General features: G+C 37.1%; 1 protein-coding gene across 1 annotated transcript in view; it reads left to right on the forward strand.

The window, feature by feature from the left end:
* HACL1 (2-hydroxyacyl-CoA lyase 1) overlaps nucleotides 1-18,381 on the forward strand; it is a 23,816-nt gene extending 5,435 nt beyond the window's left edge. Inside the window, exons 3-17 of the mRNA XM_050311122.1 lie at nucleotides 755-795; nucleotides 2,051-2,131; nucleotides 5,751-5,823; nucleotides 6,316-6,393; nucleotides 7,378-7,472; nucleotides 7,883-7,995; nucleotides 9,650-9,785; nucleotides 10,901-11,006; nucleotides 12,353-12,436; nucleotides 12,729-12,830; nucleotides 13,325-13,479; nucleotides 14,876-15,034; nucleotides 15,342-15,449; nucleotides 16,020-16,206; nucleotides 16,617-18,381. Coding sequence (XP_050167079.1) covers nucleotides 755-795; nucleotides 2,051-2,131; nucleotides 5,751-5,823; nucleotides 6,316-6,393; nucleotides 7,378-7,472; nucleotides 7,883-7,995; nucleotides 9,650-9,785; nucleotides 10,901-11,006; nucleotides 12,353-12,436; nucleotides 12,729-12,830; nucleotides 13,325-13,479; nucleotides 14,876-15,034; nucleotides 15,342-15,449; nucleotides 16,020-16,206; nucleotides 16,617-16,649 — 1,551 coding nt within the window. The 3' untranslated portion in view covers nucleotides 16,650-18,381. The remainder of the gene's footprint in view (nucleotides 1-754; nucleotides 796-2,050; nucleotides 2,132-5,750; nucleotides 5,824-6,315; nucleotides 6,394-7,377; nucleotides 7,473-7,882; nucleotides 7,996-9,649; nucleotides 9,786-10,900; nucleotides 11,007-12,352; nucleotides 12,437-12,728; nucleotides 12,831-13,324; nucleotides 13,480-14,875; nucleotides 15,035-15,341; nucleotides 15,450-16,019; nucleotides 16,207-16,616) is intronic.
* Nucleotides 18,382-20,162: the final 1,781 nt, after the last annotated feature.

Consider the following 20,162-nt stretch of genomic DNA (forward strand, 5'->3'; position numbering starts at 1 on the left):
TTTTTCCAAAAGGGTTTAAACTTGCTGAATTCAAGACAAAGCGTGAGAATATGAAAGAGTTGGCAATGTCACATGTCACACTGCTGATAAGCTGTGCTAACATGTGTAGTAGATGTTACTTTTGAGAAAATTAATCAATACACAATTTTTCTTTAAAATGTCAAAGTAGCTAAAGCAAAGTGTTGTACTGGAGGTGGAGTAAGAAGTACTTCAGCAACCCAACTTGTAAAAGACAAGCCCTAATCATCTAATTAATTTCTCCAGTGTGTTAGTTCAACCTTTTGCTTAATTTCTGACATACAGTGAGTCATTCCAGTGATGGCTGGGTTTCTGCTTGTTGTCTTTCTCTTGCAAATCCTTCTTCCATGGTAGTCCAGAATGCAGTGGAAGGCAGAAGTTTTATGCATTGTTTTAGTGTTGGGTGGGTTTTTTTTGTTTGGTTGGTTTATTCTATCTTGTTGATTTTTTTTCCTTTTTCAAATCCCAGATATTTCTAATGTAATGTTCTGTAACAACAGGAGCCTGAAATGTGGAGAGGAGTCTTGAGATTTTTCACATAAATCTTCATGAACACACCTTAAAATGGGGAGGGAGAAGGGGTACTTTTGCTTACATTTAAACTCTGAAAATCAGGGAATAATCTGTACCTCCATATTTTCAATATTTTTGTTGAAAGTTATGTACAAGATGTTATGAAATGTATACATAATAATAATAATAATAATTGTGTAATTAACTCCAATATTTTCAACAGGCCTGTTATGCTGCATCTGCTGTTGGATATTTGACTGGCAGGTACATTCCATATTTATCAATCTTTGCAATATGATTTAGTAAATATTAATATTGTAATATTAACTGTGTTAGACTTAACAGATGGAAACTAGAGAGGTTTGTCTGTTCTGGAGCTGGGACTTTTTAGTGTGTGCAGATGTAGGGCAGTTAAAATGGAGCATGAATGTTGAAATATCAATGATGGTTACCAATATTTCTGTTGCAATGACTCAGACCAGGAGCAAGGAGGTGCTTAAAGTCATGTAATATTGACCATCTTATAACTTTCTTTATTTTTTTTCCCCTTTGATATCTGAATAGTGGCTTGACATCATTGGTATGAGGGGCAGAAATCACACCACCATTGTTTGCTGCAACTTGGTGGACCTCAGTCTCACCATTTGGGTGTATTGTTCAACAAAGACCTTACCAGTACAGACACTGATCATATATGCCTTCCAGTCTCCCATGTGCTTCTCCTGACACAAAGTATTGCATTTTGCTATTTATGCTGTCAGGAAGCATTCAGTGGCCTGTGACTTGTGCTTCTTGGGTATGAATCCTTTTCTGAAGTGAACATCTGGTGTCTGCTCACTCAGAAGTGCAAGCCCGATGATGCAGGTGGTCACTCCTTATTCTGTCTGTGTGGCAGCTCTGTTACACAGCTTTGTAGTTTTTCTTTCTTTGAATAACCCTCTGGAAGTAAGCTGTTTGGTTTTTTTTTTCCTGATACTTAAATAGTCTATAAATCTGCTAAGGAATGCTCACTAGTTAAGAATTATCATTTTTTATGTCATCACCTGGAATAACAAGTTCCTCTGCCTCAACTAAAGTGTAATACATTTGTACTGAATCAGATGCACTTCTTCCTTTGTGAGCTTCGTCGCCAGTTTCCGCTGCTACAGTGCAGTTGAGAAAACTGCAAACATAAGTGGTTTACCAAATTCCATATAAATGTTAGATGATGGAGTAAATACAATAGAAGAAGTAAGGGGCTGTGTTAGGATAAGCCTGTGCACGTTGCAGACCTCTGTGTGGATGGCCCATAACAACTGTTTACTTGTTGTTCCAATTGGGTTGATACAGCTAAATGGTTTCTGATTTCTATGTCTTATCTACAGTCCTTCGTACAAAGTCCTTGCCATTCTTGACTTGTGATGACATGAGTAAAACTTTAGCATTCCGTATTTCAGCATTGTAACTAATTTTTGTTGATGATTTATTTGGTGTTCCTTGTGCTTACTTTTCTCTCTCCCTCTTTTTTCTTTTCATCCAGACCAGGAGTATGTCTTGTAGTGTCCGGTCCAGGTTTTTTACATGCCCTCGGTGGGATGGCAAATGCAACCATTAACTGCTGGTAATTTAACTGCATTTTCACTTTAAAATTCCAGTAATTGTATGTTATATTATACAATATTATTATTATACAAATAATTGTTATTTGTTGCAGATGTTGAGCTCCACAGTGTTTAGTATTGTACTTCCCCTGCCATTCCTGTGAGTAGTGACAAGGAAATTCTTTACTTTTCAACCCTAAAAGTAATTTTGTTTCATTTTTTTGTCATCTTGTGGATGAAATTCTCATTTTTTTATCCAACCCCACTGTGCACATACTAGAAAATCTATCAGCATAGCTGGTTGTATGGATATGTTTGAAAATGAAATTGATGTTCAGCCTGTAATGCTTTATTGATTGTGGAGATTGTCTTAAAGGTTTTTTCTAAGTTTAAGTCCTCGTTGCCTTTGAATTACTGTGTTTCATATGTGAACAAATTGACAACTGCATTGTTAAAATTCCTATTTGCTTCCCACGCAGACATTTAGAACAGTAATTAAGTATTGAGTTAAAGGATTTGCAGAGTGATAGTATTTACTCCTATAAGCCTTCACTGAGACGTGACAACTTCAGCTGGTCTGTCACAGAAAGGTGTTCAGAAAGCTGTACTGAGGTATTTGGGGTAGAAGCTGTAGTAATACCAAGCACATGTGCTCACAGCACAGAGTGTGATCTGGAACAATGGGATCCGGAACATGAAATTAGCAGGGGGTGATGGACAAGGTAATGGGAACACTAACAAATCGAGTCTCTGACATTTTGGAAAAAAAAACCCTCTAGTGTTCAAATCCTTTCTTAAAAAAATGAGGTTTTGAACAAAGCTTTGCTGTCGCTATGTGACCTTGGATTAAAAGAAGAAAGATCATACGAAAACCTTGCTTTTTGAACAGTTGTGGATTTGGTTACACAAAAGAAATGTTCATCACATTTACTTATGGATTTTCTCATGAATTTTTTTTTGTTTGAGACAAAGTCTGTTTACCTGACTTTATCTCTCATAAACCTGTATTTCTGGCAAAAGGTGAAGGGAGTGACTTACCTAGTTGGACAGAAAATTGACATTATAGTAAGAAAATCGGTTTTCCCTGACCAAACCACACTGTTTGCCCAATGATTTTTTCATTGGTCACATCAGGCTTGCCTTCTGCCCGCCATGTACCAAAAGGAGAGAAGTAAGCATTCACAAACCCTGAATTTAGCCTAATGGAACTAATTTTCCTTGGCCCCTTTGTTAGTAGGCAACTGTATCACATGTTTAAGGATTCCAGAAATGCTTCCCAGTTATGCTTGGCTGGCATTGCCATTGTAAGAAAGGGTGCTGTGCTTTGGAGAGAAAGACTAGGGGTATAATAATATATAATAATATAATCTCCACACCTTTCTCCTGGCCTTGTACTCTTGCTGCTTGCACTCTTGATAGCTCTGGTACTTGTCTGCCCTAACAATAACTTTCGGTTCATTATTCTGCCAAAAAGCTAACCCAGCAAAAATAAGTAAGTAATGTCGTGTTAGATAAGTGGTCTAAATAGCTCCCTCTGCAGCCAGGCAGGCTTCAAGCACCTAAGTGAGCGGGAAGAGTGGATTATGCAGCTGGGAGCAGAAGTTAGAGAGGTCTTCTGCTCTCTGTGGCAACAAGGTGTTAAATCTCCTGCTCCTCTGAGGGATGAGTGGCATGAGGAGACCAATTTGTAGGGCAAGGTTAGCCCTCATAGGTATCTCCTATGTGTTATGTGATTCCAACACCTGGCATTGTTAATGCACTACAATGGCTCACATTTTTTTACTTCATGTTGCACAGAAGTAATCTGAATGTTGAACTGCCTCTGCTGGTTGTGACTTTAAATAACTCATATTAAGGCTTTACCAAACAGGTAAAGCCCTGTTTGAGTTGTCCTCCTTAAGCCTGGAGATCCATTCTTCTGATTGCTCTCTGTTTCAGTCTCTTCCCAGTATTACTTTGGTAAGCTCTTTACCTGAAGTTGCAGCTGAAATTTTTTTTTAGTTTGGTGAAGTTCTGCAAGTCTGTAGGATTTATTATTCTTACTAGTTTCATTATAGTCAATGCTTTTCCTGCCTCACTGTTGTTTTTAACTTGCTTTATAAGCACTGCTCTTCAGAATGTCTACAGTATTGTGACAGTAGTACAATGATTTGGGGGGGGGAACTTCTTTCTAGTTACAATTATGTAAAACTTTAGGAGCAGAGCTAAATTTTTTCAAGATATAGCTGTTGGAGTTGGCTGTCTAAAAAGTTGAGCAGTTTCATAATTATATTTCATTATATAGGGAAGCAGTAGTTAGTTACCTTGTTCATTAAAACATTTAAATAAATTCTGAAATGGTAAGTGAGAGGAACATGGGATTTGTCATTGTCACTGTCAAACAAACTCGTTACATATGGATAGCTGTAATTACTTAGCTGATGGCAGGGAACAAGCAGAATAAAATGTGTAGAGCATAAATCAAGTGTGTTTTTCCACAAGAATTTTTCATAAAGGTAAGATACAGCCTGAAGTTCTCATTTCACCTCGTCAGGAGATTAGAACTGAGATTTTTGATTTATGGTGGAGAAATGGCCTGGTTATGAAGCTTGGATCTAGATACACATATACTCAAGCCTTAAGGGGGATTAAATTTAAGATTATGCATGGAGCACACTGTAAATGTTTCAGCTTGATACATTATATAGATAAATGCAGTCAAAGGAAAGGCTGTGTCTGAAGAGGTACTGTTCAGCAGAAAAAGCCTAGAAAGCTACTGACACAATATTTCAATTTAGTGTGAAGGAATAAGCAGATTAATAAGAGATCCTTTTTTCTATTGACTCAGCATTTTGCATTTTAAGAAGTTTGACCTACAAATGGAATAGAAGACCGGTTTTCATTTGCTGTAGGAAAATAATTTATTGTGTTTTGTGGAAATTATAGTAAAAATTGCTCCTGTGTAATTTGTAACCCATATCGTAAGCTAATACTGCCTTCCACACATAGCCATGATCTGATTTAAGAGCAGGACTGCTTGTAAGCATGTCAAATTTTTGTTCATTTCTTTGGGCTTTGGGGTTTTTTACTGAAGACAAAATGGAGGGAGAAATGTTCTCAGTCAGTCAGCTAACTTCTGCCATGTTCCAAATTCTATACAAACAGAACCTAATCCTAACAAAAAATTGTATCTTAGTGTGCTTCTTAGTTGTAGTGCTTGTACACGTTACAGTGCCTCTTATATACAAAACTTTTTGGGTCAATCAGTACTTTTTAGCTTTTTAGATTAGATATCATTCCACTCAAACCACCTTGTCACCCATGTTATCAAACTTAAATGAAAATTGCCTGTGATATTACTTGGTTTTAGAAGTTTTATGATAGATGCAAGTCACTAAATATAACCAGGTTGTCCTAAAACTAGTGACCCAAAAGCTGCTAGGAAGTCTACTGTCTGACACAACAGTATTTAGAATCCACTCCTGTATTGTGCTGGTTGTTGTCTATGTCTTTAGAGTATCTATGGATTCTGAAGGTATGTACAGCATCCCAAGAGCAGTAGGATTTGACAGTGAGGAGAACTCACAGATGTGATTTTAGCTATTAAAAATGTATGCATGCTTAAGGTTCTTTGTTTTGTTTTTAAATGCACTTTTCTAGGCCTTTGATTGTTATCGGAGGTTCTTCTGACAGAAATCAGGAAACCATGGGAGCTTTCCAAGAATTCCCACAGGTACACAGACATACAACAGAAATGTTTCAGTTAAATAATTGATGTTGTTTCTTCATTCTTGTAGGAGTAACAGTCTCAAACACTAACATTTCCTAACAGATCCTGTAATGCTGCTGATTTGCTCCATCTACTGGTTTAAAACTGACAGTGTGTAAATACAGCAGATTGCCTGGAATGTACAAATATGCAAAGTACATACTCGTGTAAATTGCCTTTGTCTGTTCTGAAAGGGGCAAAAGCAACATAAACTTTCCAAAAAGAGAAACACCAGTTTCTAGAGGGAAAAAAACCAAAAAAAATGCTTAATCCCTCAGAGGAATGAGTATGGTTTTGACAGTATCCACCAGCTGAGCTACTGCATTTTCCTGTGAGGAAGTTCTCACCTTGTTACTTTTCATGTGGCATTTCTTTCATTTTATTAATGTTGAAATGAGATGGAAATGAGCACATCACTTTGTTAAATCAATAAAATGGTTGTTTGCATTTATTCAGGTTGAAGCTGGTAGGCTGTACAACAAACTCTCTGTCCGCCCAAGCAGCCTGGAAGTTATTCCTGCTGTTATTGAAAAGGTATGAAAAAATACAAAATTGGCAACAGAACATCAGGTAACTGTCTCCTTCTGTTTAAGTTTTGAGGGTTTATTTTTGTGTAGCTGTTACTTGAAGCAGTTTTATCCTGCAGATATGAGGTGATGGTTGATTGTGTCAATTAACAACCAGGGAGATTTCTCCTAGGAACAATGCTATGGAATAGTTTAGAAATAGATTCTGATCCAATCTGATGCTTACTGATCCCTGCAGTGTTTTTTCTTAGCTTCAGGCAGGAAAATTTTTATGAAATAAATGCTCTTAGGGAGAGGTGCAATGACTACAAATGGAATACTACAAACTTCAGCTGTTATGCCACTCTCATGTGAAGGAGATTTGGAAGGGGAGGCAGTGGACATGGTTGTGTTTGGGGTTTGAGTTTGTTTATTGCTTTGTTGGTGTTTTTTTTGAGACTGAGAGAAAACACATCCTTATCTCAGTGCTTCAGAGAGGATTAGCGAAGTCTCGTGGTACTGCTGCAGCAGCAGCACTTCAGCCATGTCAGCCTAAATTCTGCATACAATGATACTGTTTCCAGAAGTGCAAATTCAGTGGAGCATCTACCTGCAATAGAAGAACTGGAATCAAAAGTAGTAAAAAATGGAGGCATTGGTCATCTTGGTTTTTCTCTGTTTGTGCTGCTTTAAGTAGAATTCAACATGAATGTTTAATTTTTTATCTCCAAACATAACAGCTTATAATGCAGTTGTCTCATTTTAAATTAAACAAAGAATTTAGACTCTAATACTGTACATCTGCTGCAAGGCTCCAGCAGGTATATAAGGGAAAATGTAAATAGCTGTCAAAACTTCAATTGTTTGATGTAAATCACTCCATGGAAGCTGTGTTCATCAGCAGTATGAAACTGTGTACCTTCTCTGCCTACAGAAGAGTTTTCTTGCCTTTTTAAACTATTTTTAAAATCCTGTCAAGCAGTGATTAAAACTGTGATTGTCTGTTTCCTAGGCTGTAAGAACCAGCATGTATGGTCGTCCAGGTTCCTGCTATATTGACATACCCGGGGACTTTGTGAATCTTCAGGTGAATAAGAGCTCTGTCAAGTGCGTAATGATTACATTCATTTTTTCAGTCACTGAATAAAAGAAAGTAGAGTTATAAGTTGCTTTCACATTATATTTTCCTAAAGCAAGAAGATGCAGCCTCTAAATGTAACACTCCACTGTAATGTGATGCAGATTACAGTTTGTAAAGAAATGTGCAAAACCAGAATGAATTAAAATGGTAATATAATCATGTCACTCTGTAAATCTCTGGAACAACACTGCCTATAAGATTAAAGAAACAAGGAAGAAAAACTTCAAAGCCTGTTTTAAAAAAAAATCCCACTCTAATAAATGCTGTAACATGGTGTGTAGCAACTGCAATTTTATGCTAAACAATAGGTTTTATCTTTCAACATTTCTTGTTTTGAATTTTTTTAAAGAACCTCTTTTGTTTTGCTTTTCTTCAGGTATGTGGAATGCTGCCTACCACCTCCCATCAGCATGGCTGAACACTCTGCTGTGTCCAAAGCAGCCTCTATCCTTGCTCTTTCCAAGCAGCCTCTGCTAATCATTGGCAAAGGTAGCATGCTTTGATGTAGCTTGAGCTGTACAAATCCAAGACAAGAACAGTGACCAAGTGATTGCTTTTCTCCAGAAGTGTTACTCACCTTCTTTTCACCTCCAGTAAAACAAACAAACCAACCAGTAGGAGAAACACAAACTTCTTTGGAATTTGATGTTAACATCTGCTCTGGTTTTAGAATATTTTTATTCTGTTTTATAGGTGTTGTCTTTTCCATCTAGTTTAAGGGAAAAGTCAATTGATAAAATAGAAGTTTACGTAGAAAAAGATTGGATAACAGTTGTCTTTAAATCTAAAGCCAAGGGATCTCTTCCAAAATTCCTAAACGATTCTGTTGGAATACAGAAATCACATTCTCTGTCTAATGCTCTGGTACATTTAGCAAAAATAAGAATAACCAAAGGTCATTTTTCGATTGGGTCTTACTGAAACTGCCACCCTACCTGTGTGGGGATATAAAGCAACACAGCAGGTGTTGCTGTTATTGCTGTTTTACAGACTTTCCATTCTACTCTGCTACTGTAATTAATTCTTGAAGTAGAGGTGCCCCTGGCAATAGAGGATAATTATCCTCTTCTGGTTCTCTTGTTTTGTCCCTCCTTGTGGAACGTTAGCCAGTGCAGTGGTGCTAAAGATACAGGTCAGCTCAGAGCAGGATTGAAATAACCAGCTTGTTTAACCCAGGTTGTTTTACTGCAGATGTGGCAACGCTCTGTGTCTGTGTTTAATTAGGAGTGTAATGATTGAAATGAGATGGATCTTACAATGGATTAGGTAATGAAATTGAAAACAGAATCAGGAGATTAGGAGAGGTTATGGGTATTTTTTCTCTGTGTCTGGCCGGGTACACGTGAACAAAAGGGTGTTGTTTGAAATTGAAAGGTGGAAATCAGTCCCTCAAAAATACATAGATCTGTGTTTTGTTGATGTCAACAACTGAGAATCTACTCAACAAATGTATCTGGATTTTGTGCTATATATTGTTGTTAGCAGAATTTTTGAAATACGTACAAAAGGATTTAAGACTCACAGACTTAAGTCATTGCACAAGGACCAGTCAGTTATCTAGGCTGCCTGGGCAGGCTTAATTCAGCAGCCATGTACTGAAGGTAGCATCACACTGAACACAAACTGAACACGTGCACAAACACAGACCTTTACAAGGTCTTCTTTTGGCTGCTCTCTTTTCATTAGAGGCTTTTAGGAGGCCTCTTTGGGCAGATTTCCGTGGAGCATGGTGCAACAGCATGCAGGGGGTAAGTGAGAAATGACATGACACGACACAAAGGCCATTGCATGTTGTTGCTGGAGAAGCCTCTGCCCCATAATACCAAACTTTATCCACTAAAAATTGTCATTCTAGATAAACAAAATCTCCCAACAGAGAAATAAGTAAATAGTTCAGCTGAGGTCTTAAAAAAAAAAAAAAACAAAACACAACAATCCTTTTGTCAAAAATATGTGACATTTTAAATCCCAATGTCTGTAGGTTTGAATGTTAGGTTTTGAGTTCTTCAGAAGGAAGAATGACAGGCAGCTTTCATAATGGGAAACAGTACTCTTTCTACCAATAATGTAATCAGGTTAATTGAAGTTCAATAGAATGCAGTTGGTTTCTGTAGTATTAAGCAGTCTCTTTCATTTCATTCAGGTGCTGCTTATTCACATGCTGAAAACAACATCAGAAAGTTGGTGGACCTTTGTGGACTGCCTTTTTTGCCTACGCCAATGGCAAAAGGAGTAGTTCCTGATGACCATCCAAATTGTGTAGCTGCAGCAAGATCCACGTAAATATAAAGCAAGGCTTCTCATCCTAACATCTGAGAAACAGCTAGGGATTTTGGTGGTCTACAGGTGCCAGGGAAGACAAAACGCATACAGCAAAAAAATTTTCAAGCATGTTTTGCACCTCCTCGTGGAGCACTGAAGATCTTGCTTGGAAAGGGACAACATATTTAGGTGGATCACTTTGAAATGCTGACCAGGAAGATGCTTTATCTGAGAGCTAATGTTCTGTAACTCTGAAAGCTATGGCAAGTAGATGTGTCAATGTAGCTAGTATGTGTTTCATAACATAAAATGGAACTGGCAAACAGTTTATTTTAAACAGGCACTAGACAAACTACTGGCTCTTTATTTTAGCACTGTAAACAGAAGCTCGAGATGCACACATTGCAGCTGAAGTTTGGCCATCTGCTGTCTCTGTAGGGTATTTGCAAATACACTATCAGTAAATTGCACTTTATTTATACAGAAAAATAAGGTATTTCAAACTACACTGAATGACTATGTTTAAAGTAGTTTGTAAGAGCTTTTTTGGGCTTTTGGCAAAATTAATGTGAATGGACTCTAAGAGCCCTACTGTGTATGAATATGCACAGAGTCAGCTTGCAGCTGAGATTAAAATATTGTCCATTGCTGAGCATCTTAGCTTTATCACTGTGAAGTGTGCAGTTAAAAAAAATGGAGAATAAAAAAATATAGGAAATGCTGTCTACCCATCTGAAAGGTAAATTAATAGGTGACTAAACTGAGAGGTCCACCAATCTTAATTTTGGTACCACTGTTGCCAGTGTCACCATAGTGAGTGTTTTGCTTTAACCTTAGCATCCTTATAACATCTTGTTAGTCTCCTAATGCAGTGATTCCTTTCCTGAACACAGTGTATTAGGAAAGTACTAATTAATTTTCCTCTTAAGTTCCTAAGCTCAAGAATGTCTTGGTGATTGACTCGGTAAAAGGATACAGGATTTTGGGGCTAATCAAGCATCTTAGAGGAAGGAAGGATTTTATATATATACTGGGGTTTGCTGTGGTGATTAGGATTGCTTCTACTTGTGCAAAGACTATTAAATGTAATAATAATTCCTTCTTTTCTAATTCTTTCATTTCCCTTTATTAGGGCATTACAACATGCTGATGTAATCATCTTGCTTGGTGCAAGGTTGAATTGGATTTTGCATTTTGGTCTTCCACCAAGGTTTCGACAGGATGTAAAGGTTATCCAGGTAAGCAGGAAAATTGTTTTCACTTAAAGCAAGTCTTCTGTGTTCTAGCCTTGCCTAGAACAATTATTGTAAATTATTTTGGTAGTGTATTTCATGTGGCAAATACTGCCCTATGGACAGTGCATATAGTTAATTGTAATTCTCCAGAAATACTTATGATTTCTTTAATCATTTTTGTTACTTCCTTATTTTTTTTGAAGAATGGTTACATCATTGTTCCCGCTGTCAAGAACTTGGTGCTGCTGTAATGAGGAGGGCAGACACTTCTTTGTAGTTTAATACAGGATTAGACTCATGATACTTTCATGGTCTTTGGAGCTTTGGAATTTCCATGGTTGAAAGCAAACTGTCTTTGAAATTATGAAATCTTTCATCCTGTTTGATGCTCTCTTAGCTGAGTTTTTTTTGAAATAGTATCACTTTCAGATCCCAAGTCAGTCATAGTATAAGAAATCAGTTACTCTGAAATGTTAATAAGAAAAGAGGCAGAAAGGCTATCTAACTAATTAATATATTTAACAATCTGCCAGCTCTTAGAAAGACAGGTCTTTAAATTGTCTATGTCCTTCAAATCTCCCTAAGAGTCTGTGACAATATAGGAGTGTGCTGGCTGGCCTGCTTACACTGATCTGGAACCTGATCTCAAGTCAAACTTTTCATCTTTTCTAGGGCAATAGCATAAATTTTTAAGCTAAATTTTTACAAATATACATCTTATTTTTACAGATATTATTTTTACAAAGTTTTCTAAAGAATGTAAAGAAATCTTTTTTTCATTGTCCAAGACTAGTATCAAAGTACTGTCAGTTCATAGTCTGTGTGACCTGGTCATAAGTTAACTGTCTATGTAACCTCAGAGGTTTCATGCCTCACTGATAAAGCAAGTGGAGAAGTTGTTTCAGTAGTTGCAACTTACTTTTCAGTTTCTTCATGCTAGCTAATTTTTTACTGTCAAATAGCATTCACACAATTTTCTTAGAAGGAAAATTAAGGCTTTGTTTAGACTTTAAGGGTATACCTAAGCCTAGATTTTTAGTTATCATATAATTATTGCTAAAATCACCACCTTCTTCTCCTTAATGCTCTAATAAAGTTCTGTAGTGTCTGCAAGAGCTTCAAAGGTGCAAGCAGTCAATTTTAAGGATATATATAAACTTTTATTAAAATAGGGGTTTACTGTGAATAAAGGATTTCCTGATGTAATTTAAAGGAAAGGCAGCCAAAACAAGGTATGAGGACAACGTTAGACGTGCATTTATGTTAGATGGTGTTCCTCACTTGAACTTAAAAAAACAAATCTCTTTAATGTCCTTGAGTTAATGGTGGTCTTTCTTTTTGAAATATAGATCGATATTTGTGCAGAAGAGCTGGGGAATAATGTAAGGCCTGCTGCAATTTTATCAGGTGACATAAACGCCGTGACTAAGCAGGTAACGTAATGTCCTGTGTCCTCCTGTTTTGACTTTAATTTGCTCTGATTCATATAAAGTAAATTGCCAGTTAAAAGCAAAAGAAAAAAAACCCCAGCTGTTCAACGAAAACCATTTTTCAGGCAGTAACTGGATGCTGTGCATCCAATCTATTCTCAAATTATGTGTTAAACATTCTGATTAGTGTTACGGTGATTGTGCTGGGATCTTTCTTGGTAACGTTATTCTTGATGCCTGTTTTTTAAATATGTTGAAAGATCTCTATCTCTACAATATTTGAATATTGTTCCAGCTCTTAGAAGAATTCAGCAAAAGATCATTCAAATATCCTTCTAATTCAGAGTGGTGGAAGAGGCTAAGAGTGAAAATGAAGAACAACGAGGAAAGATCAAAGGTAGTGTTATATTAAAGAAAAGAGAAGGTTTCTCACTTTACCAGGTACTGATATCTAGTCAGTTTTGTCACTTGTCTGTATCCAATCTCCTCAATTACTTCTCAGTCATGTCACCCAGACTTTGAAAATTTATACCATTCTGGTACAGGCTTACCCTTCTCAGGCTTATGAACTGTAAGTTAAGTATTATGGGTTAAGTAATCTATTATTTTGTATAAATTCAAACTGTGTGGAGGTCATTGAACTTTGGGATTGGGTTCTTAAAGCCAGTAGTGGAAGACCACAGCGAGAGCTGCTCTGATAAATAGATTGAGTTACCAGGATAGAAGGAGCAACCAGAAGGAGCAACCTTGATGTAGTGCATGGAAACCAAATGTTTCATCCTTACCTAGCAGAGTGCATTCTTATTTCCATTGTTATTATTTACGTGCCTCAGTTCTGCACTTTGTTATAAATTCTATCCCTAAGAGTTACTGATATCTCTTATTTTTCAGGAATTAGCATTACGGAAATCCCTGCCTATGAATTATTACACAGTCTTTCATCACATCAGAGAACTGATACCCAAGGACTGCATTTTAGTAAGTGAGGGAGCAAACACCATGGACATTGGACGGACTATGCTTCCAAATTGTTATCCCCGTCAAAGGTGTGGTATCTTTTGTGTTGTGCTGACCCAACAGGCTAGAGCTATGTATAAATGTTTTCATTCAGCTGAGAAGTATGATAGCCCAGAATTTTTGTAATTCTTTTTAAACGTTCTAAATAAAAAAATAGAAGTTTAGCATGTTGGGAAAGAGATTAGGGAAAATTTTCCACCTATATACTGATGTCCTGTCATAGATTTTAACATTCTCTGCATGCTCTGCAACAGAATGGTGTTGGTTGCTCAGTCTCTTGTGGAAAGTGAGAGAGTAGCATCATGTTGAATTCCCTGACCTAGATGTTTATTTCTGTGCTCAGAGTCTGTGGTAAGTTTTGATTAAAAATAAAAACAATCATTGGAATTCTTATGTTGGAAAGAATTCATATGAAGAGTTTTTCTTTGAAACACTTCAAAATAGGGAAAAATAGGGATTATATATTGGGCATGCTTTCATGTAAACCTCTGTGACTAAAATGTAGGTACTCATATTTGGAAGTGTCACTTTAATCATTATGTGTATAAGTTTAATCATTCTCGTTTAAGTAGGAGTTAGATGCTGGTTTTTGAACAGGGGGAAAAGTGAGTTTTTTCTGGTGAAAGTTTCTCATCTGTGAAGCTTATGCCTGCTTGTGAAAGTAGCACTAAACTCCTAAATAAACCTAAATACTTCATAAACCAAAATGCTTTGTTAACAAAAGACAACCAAAAGCCAAAGCAAACCCCACCCACATACTTCCAGTAGCGCTGGGGGAAGAGTTTGCATCTTTTTCCCCCTTATTTAAAGTAAGCACACAGTAATGTTAATGGTTGTCTTTTCAGACTGCACTGTGTATATCTGAAAGCAAATTTGAAAAGTTAACCCTAAAATAATCTGTTTCTTTATGTACTTTTATATCCATTATGTGCTTCTGATTGAAATGATCTAACTAAATTATAGCTTTCAATTTGATTTCAAATTGGTTGAACAGAAGACTAAAATTTGAACAGCAGTATTCAATGGCTTTCAGACTTGTAGGTATATTTTCAAGGAATTAAATATAGAAATATTTCATGTTGTCTGTCTGTCTCTACAGTAATTGAATGCTTTTGAAATACAGTTACTATGCAAGCTAAAAGCTTATGAGAATAGGTCTTTATTGTAGTAAAACTAGTGTACCAGAGTTCTTAATTTTATTTAGAGTTCCATTATGTTTATATCACTTTAAACATTTCCTGTCTTATCAAATGATTGTCTGACTATAATAATCTGTACATCTGGTATCTCTATATACCAGTTATTTATGAAACAATATTTGAATAGTGTGTGGCAAAGTATTAAAAGTAAAGGTAATTCACCGTGGATTAATTGAAGAGGCAGAGTGGAAATAAAGGAATAGTAATTCTGTATTCTCCCCTTTAGGCTTGATGCAGGTACTTTTGGAACAATGGGAGTGGGGCTGGGCTTTGCTATAGCAGCTGCAATGGTAGCCAAAGACCGAGCACCTGGAAAGAGAGTCGTCTGCATAGAAGGAGACAGTGCTTTCGGATTTTCTGGCATGGAGGTGGAGACTATTTGCAGGTAACTGGGTTTTTTTTGCTCAAGAAGACACTCTTCATGTGTTGCCAGGATCACTTTAACTCAAGGCCAAGGATGCTCTTTTAGATGGGGTGCCCATAAAGCACATGAAAAAAAGCCAAAAAAATATAAATGGTCATTTTTTATGTTGTTATGACATAGTGCTCTACTGGTGATGATTAGATCATGTTACAGGTGAAAGTGATTTTTTTTTTTTAATTTATTTTCCTTTTAAAGAAAATTAACACTTCTAACATCTTACAGGAAGGAGAAAATATATCAGAATTCTTCCAACTGTGTCTTTTTGTAGGTACAACTTGCCAATCCTGATTATTGTAGTAAACAACAATGGGATTTACACTGGTTTGGATGCAAATTCCTGGAAGGAGATGTTAAAGTTGGGCAATCCTGCTACATGGTAAGCATCTTCAATGTCCTGTTAATTACAGAAGAAGTGACCAAAATGGTCATTCTCTTTATTTTTAATGCTTTGTAAACCAGATTGAAATTACTTTTAGGAAGCGAATTTAGTCCTGGGCTAACTTCGTATAAGTAAGAACCAGTTACAAAAGCAAGCAGCCAACCGAATTCCAGACTGTTTTTTGCACCACAGAGCAATTATTAGTTGTCTCGGGTTCCTGCAGCAGTTCAGGCCGCACAGTGGAGAGCTGGTAGTGGACTGACCTTCAAAATCATGATAATCTCCAAAATTACCCAAATTCTGAGTTCACACCGAAGTTCTGCTTCTGGAGCTGAGATCTCTGTACAAAGAGAACTTGGCTAAAGCTTTGGACTGTCTCCAGAAGATGAAAGTGAGCATGGTACCCTATTAACATAGCTTAAGTGATATAGGAACTGTATTTCTTCCAGCTCAGAAGAATTCAACAGGCCAGTACAACCATCTTGTGCTTTAAAATTGGTACTGAAGTAATTAAATTGGTCTGTTGGCAATTCCCTGCCTTTAATCAGGCTTTCCATTGTGTTACAGTGTACCTCCTGTTTCTCTCCTGCCAAATTCACACTATGAGGAAATTATGTCTACCTTTGGAGGTAAAGGATACTTTGTTAAAACACCAGAAGAACTGCAGAATGCTCTGAAAGCAAGCTTGACTGACAAGGAAACACCTTCTCTTATAAATGTAATGATTGATCCACAATCCGAGAGAAAGAAACAGGTATCCATATGTGTTCCTTCTTTTTTTTTTTTTTTTTTTTTTAAGCTTCATGTTGGTGAGCTTTTGAAAACCTCAGGAAGCATCACTTGAACCACAGAGAAGGCAGAGATAGTTGCAAGGCAGAAATACTGTGTTTAGACTTGGGAGAAGGGAGAATGGGTCCTTTTACACTGTGCCATCTGCTTTCCTTGTTACTTGCTTGTTTGGGTTTTTTTCCCCCCACTGGCTGTTTTTAGTGTTCTTCATAACTGTTTCCAGAATTTAAGGTTATTCCTTTTCATTCTTGACAAAATGAGATGAAACATTTTTGAGCAGTCTTTATATCCTGTGCATTCCATCATAGTTAACTGTTCCTCTTACTCTTTGCCCATTATGGGTTTTATTCTGTTTTGGTTTGTTTTTTCTTCCAGGAATTTCCCTGGCTGACTCGTTCTAACCTGTAGTAGAAGAGGAAGATGATGGTGGTGCAAGGCAGTATGTTAAACAAAACTGAATTGGTTTCTGGAAGTGGAACTGATACAACTGTATTTTACATAGGCATTGGAACGAAGTGGGATTTAGAACTGCTATAAGAGGAATCTTTAAACGCTAAAATGAGCTAATTGTGTAATGAGAAAGACACATATGAATGTATAACAGGCCTTCTAGCAGATTGTGCAGAAACACTGATGATAAAATTACAGTTTTTCTTTTACTCAGAGTAATTCCCATCATTTGTGAATTAAAATCTTGGATGTTCTGGATGAACAGAATAAGCTGAGGGTTTTATGCTGACACTGAAACATGGAAGTCTTTGACAGTCTGCAACTATAGTAGCTTCATTTTTAACCAACCACCAACATGATACTTGTTAGAGACTTTGTCCTCTAAGGACCCAAAAAAAAGCATCTTCTTATGCAAAAGTCTTGTTTACTCTCATTATGTGTCAAAGCCCATTGCATTGATAGTATTAAAAAAAAAAAACCACACTACTACCACCATCAAAACAACAACAACAAAACAAAAAAGCACCAAAAAAGTCCCCAAAACAAAATTTTAAAAAATTCTTCACCAGAGCAACAACAACAACAAAGTGTTAGACTGAACCATAATGTTCATTTTGGCTGGCATCACAAAGCAACCACCAGTGGTCGTGCTACAGCTGGCTAACTATGCAATAAAGGTTCTTCATGTCATTTTCTTACTGTATAGAAACCCAGTGTCCATCTTACACTGACTGTGCTGCAGAGGCAACATTTGAAGCAGATAACTGGCCTACCTGTGGCTCTGTCTACTGTGTTTTCATCCGTTGTGGCATCTGGCAATCTGACTTGTACTTTAAAAGTGAAGTAGTTCTTTCTCCATGCCTCTATCATGACCTACAGCAACTGATAGTCAGGGTACTACTAAGCACTTATATTTACACCGTTCTTAAATGCACTGGGAGGTTTTTCATTGTTACATATGCAAAAGGGAAAATTTTGTCTCTGATTTGGGTTTTGATTGCCTTGGTTTTCAGTTATTCCATTGACAGTAAGTGTTAGTTAACTAGTGGAAGGCACTTGGATGACCCAAGGAAGAAGAGGACTGGGCTGGCAGGGGGTCACTGCCTCCATATAGGTTTGTTGCAAAGGCTTGGTTTGTTGGTTCTTGCACTTCAGTCTGGGTCTGGCACAAGGCCATGGATTACTGTTAGGCAGGAATGTCTCTGCACACTGGTACAGGAAGCTAATACCTGACATGAGCAAGAGTACCACGGTCTGACCTGAGGTACCACTGCCTGTTACTTGTGTGGGAATTGGGAATAGCCACGTGGCACTAAGAATGCTGGAGTCAAGAAAGGAATATCCTTAGGAAGGGCAAAGAAGTGCAAAAGGATAAAATCCCAGAATGGATATAGCTCACAAATGTAAGGCTGCTGAGATGCAGAGTTGCTGTGTTCTCCGGGGTGCTCTGCAAGGAATGTGGAACAGCGTTGGATCTTGTCATTAATTTTGTTTCATTCTTATTTTTGTCTCTCAAATTGATTTTGATATGTTGCAGTGATTAAACACAATCTATTATGATGGTGTAAGGTGTTTGTAAGAGTTAATGCTGGAACTGATCACAGGGGAGATAATTTGCATTGGATAAGCAAATGCATAAATTCTTGTTTTATACTTGAAAATTAATAAAAAGTGATTTTCATGCTGTTTCTCCTTTAGTAAGAGTATTTGAATTATGTCAGCATTTTGTTTCAGCTGTTGAAAATCAGCTTATGTTGGATTTCTACAAGAGTTGTTGAATGACTACAATAACAACCACCATTCATTTTGATAAGTCAAGACACATGGAAAATGGAAAGCAAAGAATTTGAAACTGTGGGGAGGTGTTAACGTAATGGATAACATCAGTTTCGATTTCACTGAGCTTTTAAAAAGCTCAAAAAAGGATTAACACTGCATTTCTTATTACCTTAGAAAGACTTAATACCATGATAACATAGAAATTCTTGTGTTATCATGATTAAGGTATTTGAGATGAGAGAGTGCACAGTTTCCATATAAGACTGAGGAGAATGAAATCTGTGCTACTGTTATAGCTTATCTGCTTGGTATTATGTTTTACACCATGGAGTTGATCTAAGTGTAGTGCTAGGCAGATGAAACTGTATGAAAGAGAACAGTTTCAAAGATGAGACAGAAACAAGCTATCTCTGAAATGTCCTAATTTTATTAAAAAGAGCAAAAAATTACAGATGTTGTAAGTCTGGAGAATGCTGACCCATGTGACTCTAGCCAACTGGAAATTTTTCTTCAAGGCCAGAACATGGAATTAGGGTATTAACCAGACTCAACACACCAAATTCAAGAGGAAATAAATGCCTGGACCTCCACTGAGGGAAGATGATTTTGAAGAGGTACCGAATGTAATTTTCTGAGACATACCAAGAGTAGTGTTTAAATCAGATGCAGTTATGAATCTCTTTCTTTTCGTGGCTTTCAGGTAAATAAAAAACACTTGAAATGTTGTTGTATGTGACCTCCATCAATCGTTAGTCTAGTTCCTGTGAAAACTTTTCTCACAGAGGCCTGCCCAGTTCACAGGGTTGGGAAGTCCAGAAGTTCAAGACAAGCAGCACTTGTCCTCTTCAGAGAGACATGGAAGGGGTTGGAACCTGGGACCAACGAGTGGTACAGGAAAAGTGTTACAAAGATGGCCAAAACCCAGCAGGTTATTTCATAATGGGACCAGAGGTGAAACTCAGCAGCCACAACAAAACAGCCTGGTATGAGGAATAAAAAGTAAGGTTTGTTACTGTCTTAGCACCTCACAAAATAGTGTAAGATGTTGAGTATCTGTTCCTGCAGCCTCTCTGCTTGCTAACAGGTTTAGTTTACAGTAATTAAAAACTTCTTAGTAATTTTGTTTCACCTTTAGTCTGCAGAGAATTCTGCTGACTGCCTGCCCTATGAACATTTGGGTGTATGGCATGTCTGCTTGTCTTCAGTTGTTATGGCCATATAGCATATATCCACTTTGGTGAGGAATCAGATGTATATTTGGTCTGGCTAGGTTTGAATTTAAGCACTCATACAAAACCTCAGATACACTTTAAGCAAGCAGTAATGCATCTTCAGATCTGCCACTCTGTACTCAAAAGCAACAAGCACGGACTGGCTTTAAAGTGTAGTAAAAGTCCTATTAAGAATGGTGTCCTCTGCCCCAACTACATCATTCTTTTACACGTTGTAATCAAAATCCCCATTGGAGCTCTTTTTATGCTATTTAAAGAGCTTGGTGGCTGTGCTTAGTAGAGAAAACAGTGCTTGGCCCTCCTCTGCTTAGTGATGTTCTGAGATCAGACCAAGTATCAAAGCTGATCTTCTATATGACATACAGACAATGTGACTTCTGTCAATTTACTTACTTAAAACTGAATATTGTAATGAGTAAGAAATTCTTTTGATGATTTGATTGAAACCAGATGAACAAGG

Source organism: Myiozetetes cayanensis, unplaced genomic scaffold (genome assembly GCF_022539395.1).
Source record: "Myiozetetes cayanensis isolate MyiCay16 unplaced genomic scaffold, myiCay2020 scf1, whole genome shotgun sequence".
Classification (NCBI taxonomy): domain Eukaryota; kingdom Metazoa; phylum Chordata; class Aves; order Passeriformes; family Tyrannidae; genus Myiozetetes; species Myiozetetes cayanensis.